General features: G+C 39.3%; 1 protein-coding gene across 1 annotated transcript in view; it reads left to right on the top strand.

The window, feature by feature from the left end:
• Positions 1-10,546, top strand: part of LOC136432208 (angiopoietin-related protein 7-like) — a 111,332-nt gene extending 100,786 nt beyond the window's left edge. Inside the window, exons 5-7 of the mRNA XM_066423251.1 lie at positions 3,449-3,628; positions 6,304-6,612; positions 7,290-10,546. Coding sequence (XP_066279348.1) covers positions 3,449-3,628; positions 6,304-6,612; positions 7,290-7,963 — 1,163 coding nt within the window. The 3' untranslated portion in view covers positions 7,964-10,546. The remainder of the gene's footprint in view (positions 1-3,448; positions 3,629-6,303; positions 6,613-7,289) is intronic.
• Positions 10,547-10,769: the final 223 nt, after the last annotated feature.

Below are 10,769 nucleotides of genomic sequence, written 5' to 3' on the forward strand. Positions count from 1 at the left end.
TAAGATATACAGGTAATGGTAAATTTTAGGTAATATGGATATATGGTAAAGCGTACAAAAGTCTTTTCTGCAATAACAAGCGTGTGTCTTTGAAGAGAGATGGAAATATTACATCGTAAGACAGCTGACATTTTCATCTTAAAAATCAATCTACGTGCGATGACAGTTTTGTTAAGACCTCTATACATCTACGCCGAAAGTCTCGAGTTATGATGCCGCCATTATCAATATCTGCCAATATCATCATCTTCATGTAGAAGATAATAAGACCCTGTATGGAAGTGATATTTGATCCAGAATTGGAGTTTGATGACTGGCTCTCGTGGCACGGGGATTTTGACTTTGATCTTGTGTCCGTGCGTACTAAATCATAAGAAAGAATAATTGCCAATGTAAGCACATAATGCTTTGTTCTCTGACCGTAAGACAAACCGATCTTTGCCTTATTGCTTCTCCAAATCCGTGGTGGCTTGATGGCTGGGTGAAATACATCCAGGGTTGCTATCAACCTTCCAGAAGCTCATGAAGTCGTGGATTGCATCTTGATCGGTCTCCGGAGACACTGTTTTATGGACTTGTGCACTTTTAAACGCATTCTAGAACACGTAAAACGCAAATGAATGTACAAGTGGGAAATGACTTCTTCTGTGCGAAGGTTAACCATTATGTAAAAACACCCTCTACATTGATGACAATGAAATCAAGGTGGAAGACTCTCGTCATAAAAAGGGTATAGCTCACTAGCACCTTGTTCAAAAGATAAGTTATGTATCATTGGTTTGAACGTTTCTATAGTGTCAGAACATTCAACATAATCGGTGTTATAAAACTGATTTGTTGGAAAAGCTACCAGTCTATATTACCTTATAACTCTACATCTATGGCAATGAAATCAAGGTGGACGACTCGCTTCATATAAAATGGTATAGCTCTTTAGAATATTTTCAGAAAAGAAGTCATAGAATACCGTTATTCTGAATGTTTGTATTGTGTCAGAACAGTAAACATAATTAGAGTTGTGAAGTTTATTTGTTGGATCCAGCGTCTACGTCTATGGCAATGACATCACGGTGGAAGATTCTCTTTATATATAAAGGTGCTAGCTCTTTAACATTTAAAAAAAAAGATAAATCATGCAACATCTGAACGTTTTTATAGTGTCAGAATGGTTAACATATTCTGTCTGTCAGTCTAAGAGACTAAGACTTACTGAGAAGAAACAGCGTTATACAAATAGTTCGCATAAAAGTACAGACACTATCATACAGACACTCAAACATTCCGAGTCATTTTACTACAGCACATCCTGGAGACATGATGTCAACCTTGTTTTTAAAAGGTAGTATAAGTTAGTTATATTGTATTGTATTCTTTATGTAGTCTTTCTCCTTTATATGGGCCAGGTGCCTGAATTAAAGTTTAAATAAAATAAATATGAAATAAACAGAAATAAAGTAAACATGTTCGGTGCTGTAAAGCTGAATTGTTGGAAAAGTTACCGGTTTATAGTACCTTATCCTAGCGGGGAAGGTTGGCAGTGGGTAAGGTATTGCTTAGCTGCCTTGCGGAGACGTTAAAGGTTATGGTCACATATCAACATTATCAGCTTACTTTGATGTCAAACTTACTTTGTTCAATTATTAAAGATGACGAATGACTGCGTGAAATCGGCACTGAAATGGATCGTACTATCGCTACACCCTACGTCAATCATTCCGGCGAAGGCATCTGCTGAGTGAAATGTATACCTCCTGACAGATAAGACAGATGGTACGTTCACACAGGCTGCCAAGTTAGCAGAATCAGTTTGTACTCTAGAGGGTAGGACTGCGAACGTCTGCATAGCCACCGGCAATGCTACGACAAGCAGTTCTGTCAAGGAATCATTGACCGATGCCCGGCGTGGCACATAACAGAATTAGGTGTTAAACTTTGCAATGCAACTTGCTTAAACATGCGGAAAATTGTTTTCTGGCTAATCTGTGTTTTTAAGAATCACATGTAACTAACAAAACTCTAGAGAAAGCATGTTTGTTAATCACACAATGCGTCAAATCAATGGAAAAGATCTGCTCAGTAATTAAAAGCTAGTCTTGTAATATATCATACGTCAAAATATCAGTTTTCTAGCTGACAGAGTTGAATTTTCCTCCGTGCGAGATATACAATGATCGATGAATTGGTAGCAGGCGCTCATAGGATCTGTCCCACCGCAGATGTTTGTTCTTATGTAGACACAAAAGGTTTATTACTATATCATAGTTCATGACATTATAGAAATATCACGATAACATCTCTTGGGAACTGAAGTCCTTGAAAATGTCACAAAAGTTTCAAGTCACGCGGACAGTCAACTTAACTTAGTTATTGATGTTTGTGAAAGAGGCATTATGGTCAAGGTTTTTCTAAATGAAAATTTGCATTTTTTGTGTGAAGTTCACACAGTGGGTTCTTACTATAAAAAAAGATTTTATTTCTATTTTCGGAAGGCACATGTAGTATGACTTTCTCTTGTCATTATCATAAAGAAGCTATCTTAAGCTTTGTGTACGGAGGTGTTGTTTTGGATGTTTCTGTGCCTTTTTTGCTACATACAGGCACGTCTAACCACAGAGTGACAGAACGTGAAGGGTGAAGGTTCGGAATTATGGGAGTGACAGGTAGTAGAGTTCATAGTGGGTTGAGTTAATCATTTTTTAACCGTATGTGACAGCTGATCATGAGAGACTTTCGGGGTTGTTTTGTCTGTCTTTTTTGTTTTCGCAGTTGGCAGCTTTATTCATTCATGTTTTATGCATATTGTTCATTTTTGGAGAGGTTGACATAACGGGTGACTATTACCTTTCCAAAACATCAAACCGGAGCAGACTGTAAGCGTTGAACCACTCCCACAGGGATGGACCCCCTACTCTTTTTGATATTAGTGGGTGGGATCTTTAACGTGCTTGGGTGTGTCTCTCCTCAAATTTGCAAAAACGGGAGCTATGACTTTACGTCAGATCCCTTTTCAAAGCTAAGGTACTTATTTTCCCTGATTCAAGCGAGAAAATAGGCGTAAATTGCCAAAGGCCTGTCGGAGATTTGATTCCAGAAACTTTTGATTCTAGAATTATCATGAAGAATTAAAACTGTTACACACGACTAAAAGTTTCTCGGTAAGAGGTTTTCACCCAGCATCGGCCATCTTTCTTTATCTCAAGTGGGTAGCCACGTGACTTGGGTGTCAAGGGTCACGCAGGTCACGTGACACGAGGATGCTGTAGATTGAGGGAGGTGATTCAAAGTCAACGACCCTAACCTTAACCGTGATGATGATGAATAATTTTATTGCATATTGAGGAAAGAAACTCTCAAAACATAATGAAAGCCAGCCGGCTGAATTGATGTCAGACTTTTCATCGTATTCTAAAATCAACTCATCACTGGATAACATTGCCGCCCTCCACAGGTCCGCCCACGCCCCTAACATGTCTGCAGGTGGCCGAACCCAGCAGTATGAAGGGGTCCACCATCACCCTGGAGAAGAAGAAGGAGCGGAAGCCTCAGAGACCGTCTTCCAAAACACAGTGCCGAATAATGTGCTCCATTCTCACGTGGGTGGCGTTAATTGGGCTGCTAGGGTTCACAGGTGTGTATTCTAGAGGCTGCAGCTGAATAGTTTTATAAAGTTGTAAGTCACTAGTACTTTGCAAGAAGTGTTATGTACCCTACTCCTCCCACTACCCATCAATTGTCAATTTTTTTGTGTTCAATTTTATTTCAAAGACCGGAAGATCCGTCTAGTTTAGTTAGATTGGTAAGTCAGTTTGTTTATGTTCTGTTATAATCATTATTCAGTTCGTTTTGTTATTGCTGTTACTTAGACTAATATGTAACCTTTATAATTATTAAAGCCTTTCGCTGTATTACTGTTATTTCTATGTTATGATGTTGACTTAGTTTGTCTTGTTATTTGCTGTTAACCTCAGTTATATGTTACGTTGTAATTATTAGTTCCTTTTTAATTTTGTTACTTCCGACCGTCATCTGTAATTTATGAGCAGAAGACCTTCATAAGCATATATTATTTTTGTCTAATGCTCAATAAATCAATGTGAATAAAAAAAAAAAAAAGTGTTGTATTCAAGATCGACGTTTCGGTGACCGTCTGTTACCTTCCTCATGGCAAGACTGACTGGTCCTTTCATGAACTGCAGATATAGGTGTCGGTGCTAACACATGCAGTCCCAAACGTAGACATACATCAGTAGTTCATACGGTCCCAATCGCAAGCTACCAAAATGATGTGTCAGCAAAAAATGTCAACTGAGTTCGACTCGAAACCTCAAATTGTGCGGAAAACGATGTTTCGAGAATCTTAAGCCCCTTTCTGGGAAACAAACTCCGAACCGAGACCGTGTACAGATGGGCTGCATTCACTTGTACGTATCATGTGTGTAGAGATGTCCGTTTAGTCTAGATTCTACTAGAGTACACGGGTCACTTCTTCCATCACATTGATCGGTCGAAACTTACAAAAACAGACAAGCACAAACATCAATTCTGATCTGACCGGAAAAATGACCCTTATCCTGTAAGAGGCCATCTAATGCCTTACCATTCCTTTAATGATACACTCAAGGGAACTCACCTCCAAGTGTTATAGACATTCTGTGCCCTAAAAATGTCACGCAAAATTCGTACTACGTTATTATGCCTGGAATCGACGGAATACGCTACTTCACCTAAATACGCAGGGTAACATATATCCGGGATATCAAAAAGAAGGAGTATTTATGGATATATGCTAGATGCAACATAACAGAGATAACGCAAGAAATGCAAACCTCACAGAATAATGTGTTCAGAACACTAAGTATTCAAAGTCGACGACGTCATACATTTTTCGCCCCAGAATGAAACAGATTGACCTCGTCACAGGAGGACATGAACTACAGCGTTTGTTCGCGATTTTGTTGTTGCGACAAAGCCGTGTGAAACTTTTAAAGGCCGTTTTGTCGTGTTTTTTTTTTGCTTAGTCAAGATTATATCTTTAGCACTCTCTTCAACCCAAGAAAGGAGCAACAACTGCTCTAGGTATTCAGAGGTAATATAATTTAGAGGAGTATTCTCCTCCCGGAAAACGGTTACGCCCCCACAAAAATGTAGCCAGCCATAACGCCACGGCCGATCCTATAAAATTGCAATATTTTTGTATTAACAGGACTAGAGATCGAGAAAAAATATAACATATATAGCATAACATAATTATATAGCATGTATAGCATCAGTGACAAAGGTAATCAATAATATCGGCATGTAACAGAAATAAATAATGGTTAAATCTTTTGCCAGATTGGTGTCAATTAGCTTTTACCGAATATCCATCGGATTAAGGTAAACTAGCGTGACATGTGCGTCTTATGTTTACAATCCTGAAGATGGTAACTACTAAAAGTAGAAGAAAGCATTAAAAGATCTCATGCTCTTGGCAGAACAATTTAGATTTGTCTGCAGATTTCCGTTTACCTGTAATTTACAACTGACATTTTCGGAATTGTTTGGATACACAAATCTTGAGCACCTCTTCGTTTGGGATTAACATGCAGTGTAATGTGACCTCTGACCTAGTTAATAAAAGCAAGAGGAATTTACGGACAAGAGACCAAAGCTAACTCAAGATATATTGGTAGGAAGGAAAACCGTTATTTAAACATTAATTTAATCCAATCAACGAGTTCGAAGTAGCATTATCATGTAGCCAAGCCTCCATTTCTGTTGGCCATATAGCCATAAGCATGGGTTAATTGATAAGGAAGTCGTGCTTTGATTGGTTGCCAACAATGCACATTTGCAGTAATGATGTATTTCAAAATTTTCAGTTTCAGTTTGAATTCGCTATATGGTGATAGCGTTAAAGGCCCGCTTTTTCCCTGGTTCGCTTCGAATTCGCCCACGCGGTGGTTTATTAGGTGGTTATAGCTCCCTGGCCAGGCTTCATCGTTAACACCTTTTGGTGGGTCATTAACAATTTGCGTCCATGATAGCATTATTTGTTAATAATACAGATTACAGCAAACATAATGATTGATTTTCAATAAATAAATGTTCATTGTATACAGATGGTCATATCAACAAACAGGTTAAACCATTAAAAAATCGCAATCACTTCAATAATGTATGATATTGTTAAAACTGAGATCATCATAACGTTTTAAGTCATGTAATATTCTAAACATAACAACATGTAGACATGTATTACATTCGACAAAAGAAATCTTCCACATTTGTCAAGTTTGACCCTTATCGTTTCTTATTTCACAGTGTGGCTTTATGTCAAACTCGATCGACTTCGTTCAGAGAAGGATAGACTCCAAACGACAGTGGATGGTGACACAGACACTCTGGTGACACTGAAGCTCAGAACCGAGACTCTAACAGATCAGAGGAAGTCGCTGGAAGCACGTCTACGTGATGGTATATGTGACATCGAGATATTACAAAATGTCACCCAACAGTTGAAGAATAAGTTGGATGTGGTTTCCCGGCAACTCGTCGATAGGGATCAGCGGTTACGGACGGTGGAGGATCGGCTGAGCTCTCTGCAGGGTTGCGATGATTGTCTTTTGCGAGGTACGATGAAATGATTTCTGTCTGTGTCTCTGAGTTCAGAGTTGGCAGAATTACTAATATGTCAACCTTGTGTGACAACTGACCGATATTCCTCTTTTTCCGTCTCTCTTTCTGTCTGTCGGTGTTTCTGTAGTTCTTTGCATATGCTATAGTTATATCTTATCACACAGTGACAGGAAATGGAGGATAAGTTTTAGGTTTGTGGGAGTGACAGGAAGTTGAGCTCAGAGTTGGCAGCATAAGTAATTTGTCAACCCTGTGTGACAATTGACCGATAGGCCATCCAGGTCAATGGAATCGTTTTGGAATGTATGTTTCTTTGTTTGTTTCTTTGTGTTTCGCAGTTATGTTTTTTCCATATCCTAGTCATGCTCCCCGTAAAGTGACAGGAAGTTAACAATGGACACCGTATATTTTTGATTATCAAAATTGCATTTGCATGATCGATGAACTAGAATTAAAAAAGACATACCAGAAAACCTCGGAATGAGATCTTCGCACTCTTGATTGAATATGTTTTCAAATCATGGCATACACTTATCATTGAATTTTGATTACGCTATAGAAATTGTTTAATGATGGTGCAACAAGATAACTGTTCTAACAGTGCGTATGACATACAACCAACTGATGAACTTACAGAACTGAATGTTCCTCTATGTTTGCCTGTATTTCAGACTGTTCAGATGTCAGAGCTCAGAACAGCCTGAACGGCGTGTATCCCGTGTGGCCCAAGAACTTTACAAACGCGTTTTATGTGTACTGTGACATGACCACTTCCGGTGGTGGCTGGACTGTCATTCAACAGCGCTTGGACGGCACCGTGGACTTCTTCAGGAATTGGACGGAATACAAGACCGGTTTCGGCGACCTCAATGGAGAATTCTGGATTGGAAACGATAACCTGTATCTCCTGACCAGCCAAAATGACTACAAGTTGCGCGTGGATCTCGAGGACTGGGAGGGCAACAAGGTTTACGCTGAATACAGTTCATTCACAGTCAGCTCGGAAGACGATAACTACAGGTTAAGACTTGGGTCGTACACTGGAAACGCTGGGGATTCTATGACGGCCTTGAACTCCTCGCAGGATATGAATCTGACTGATGCGCAGTTCAGTACAAAAGACAGGGACAATGAAAGCAGCTCGAAAAACTGCGCCTTTTTATTCAAGGGGGGATGGTGGTACAATGACTGTTTTCAGGCCAACCTGAACGGTAAATACTACCGACAAAGTAACTATAACTCAAATGTTCCAGACGGCATCATTTGGTGGTCTTTGAAGAAGAGTTACAACTACTCATTGAAGCGCGTGTCTATGAAAATACGACCAATGGTTTTTATCCCCTAAGTATATATAAAAGTAATAAAAAAATGTCGGATAACTTACGAGAGGCATATTTGCTTTGTGATATCGTTTTGCAGACGAGGCACGACTGTTGCGGAGACAATTTTATGGATGAATTTTCTATAGATCTATACGGACTCTATACGTTAGTGTTGGTAGTTTATAGTAAACGTGACTTAAGTCATATCATTACGGCACACCTCCTGGAGAAATTATGCATAGCACGTCAAGTGTAACTTGTTTTGTTTGGCATTTTCCGTTTAATGGCGAACATGAATGTAGACTTTGGAGATTTAAAAGACTGTGGAGGTCTTAACGTGAATCCTGTGCCAGTTATGGACGCGATTGACGACTCAAGGCGACTGTAGTGGAATCAAAGCGCCGGGCCTTTAATGCAGGGATAGACCTGAATAGAACAACAAGAAAGAACAAGATGGCGGCTACCTCGTGGTCACATGACCTACTACGTAACGGGTCACGTGACCTATGGGATGCACAGAATTACTTGGGTCAGTATTGGGCGGTACGTACAGAGAGGACAAATGGTGGTAAGTTTTTCCTATCATAGAGGGTCCCTTATGGTTCTGATTTGTTGCCCGGCAGTCGACCACCAGGAACCGGTTACAATTCCCAATTGAATCCCTACTGCTGAGATGAAAAAGCCCGTATCGATTCTCTATCACAATCATCAATTAGAAGCATTGATCGGAAACCCTACTTATTGCCTAAGCTTGACGGAGGGATCGGAAACACCCCTTGCGGCGATAACCCACTTTGAAAATTGCAAACAATGTGAAACGTCAAAAGAACAATTGGCCAAAGGGTTCTCGTAATAATCTGACCGAGGATATGTTCCATTCTGGGTGAACAAATCTCATGTCTCATTTACTTCACGGTCTTTAATTTTCATAACTTTTTGTTATACGGTGGTGACTCTTGTTTCGCTGCCTGCTGTTTTAAAAGCTGATGTTCTTAATAAATCAATGTACTTGATTGATTACTTATGAAATCTACATGCAGTGAATTAGCTATATTTTCTAACGTTTGAGTAACAACCCTTCTGTTACTACGGCAACATAAAATATCAGCTGATGAAAGATTGCCATATTATCACCAAACGTACGTCTCCGTAGATAGTTTGTTGTATTTTTTTTTACATTTCATTTCGTCTTTGGTGTAAACCCTTTCGACGGCCTCCTGTTTAATTTCCTTACCGCTCTGGCACGTGTTGTGTTGGCAAAACTCTAGGGGTGTAATTATAGTGAGATAAGGTCTTATTTAGCACGCCAATAATGCCAAGTTAACTCTCAGACTGTAACAGTTAGCCCCCAAAAGAAAAGCCTTTGAATGGTTTGAATGGTTTCAGTACTCGCCTAAACCTACATGCATCTTTGGTAACATACGGTAGGGCTAATCAGTTACTTCAATTAAGAGTAGCTATAAGGATGCCAACAAGGATACTGATCAAAGACTGCCACGAGCTACTCAGATCCAAGTAGAATATGCTCGACTAACTTAGCTGTCGAGCTTTATTCCATCAAAATATTTTCATATCATTGGTTTCAAAGCAAAACATTTCAAATATTATTTCAATAAACGTAGTTTCCAATGATTTTTTAATTTTCTTCTGTAACATTTGATATTGTGATAAATTTACTCACCTTTTCCGGACACAAAGTAAAGCGACTACCAACAAGCTATCGACCCGTTTTCTTTTCTTACTTAATTTGATTTGACCCGGAGCCAACGACACATGACCTGAGCGGAAGTGTGACGTCAGCAACGGGTCAAAGGTGCCTGGTTGCCTGTACCGGCCCCCTTCTCTGTTGTTCTTATGTAACGTTGCAGTGAAGCCGCAAGGGGGAGTGGATAGAAATTAAAAGTAGGATGTTCAAAATTCAGCCACCTCCGGAAGGGAGTACCTTGAGTAGGCCAGAAAAACAAAATGAAGCTCTCCAAGAACGGGAGGGTTCTGAATAGTAGTAAAGAAAAAAACAAAGAATACAGAAAAACGCTGTTCAGTGCTTTTGACAGACGCTGTAGCTTACCAAAAGGATCTAACATAATTTTTAAGAAGACAATAGAGATTTCTTGTTATCAATTCATATAGGATCTTATCATGGCCCAAAGTTTGCAAAGGAAAATCACGGTTGGGAAGACAACTTGCTGCTTTTATACCTCTCTATATCTCCATGTTAGGGGATACATACAGCATGTGTTACATCCCCCTGAATAGGACGTGCCTTTCTTACCTTATGTCGTTGAGTTGGCATATATATGTATATATGTGCACGTTTCAAAAAAGCGCTATGTCAGGATTTTTAACATGTACAGACGATACGATGTTTTATTATTTGATGTAAATATTACAACTGTAACGACGGTTGTTTTTGTAGAGGTGCAGTTGTTCAAGACACCAGCCAGACCGTGTTGGTTATAAACAGCCGTGTTCAATGAGAGTCCATCATTGTAATTGTATGACCATTTGTACAATCCCATGTATCCATTGTGCCATACCAAATGACCGATATAGATATGACAAGATTTATTGGATAGTTATTATTACAACAACATGGTTTTCGACAATGAGTGTGTTTGTGACGTCTTTACTAGTATAGTGAAAATAACATTATGAACAAGCCTGATTTTCAACCTAAACTATTATCAACAACATTCTCTTTCCCTACACAATACAATTGTTGCTACAATCAGGGCACGCGTTTTGATTTACCTCGTTTGCATGAAATATCATGTTAACCCTCAAACACCCGAACCTATTTTTGCGACTAAAATGATTGAGCGGGGTGAA

This window comes from Branchiostoma lanceolatum, chromosome 4, assembly GCF_035083965.1.
Source record: "Branchiostoma lanceolatum isolate klBraLanc5 chromosome 4, klBraLanc5.hap2, whole genome shotgun sequence".
Classification (NCBI taxonomy): Eukaryota; Metazoa; Chordata; class Leptocardii; order Amphioxiformes; family Branchiostomatidae; genus Branchiostoma; species Branchiostoma lanceolatum.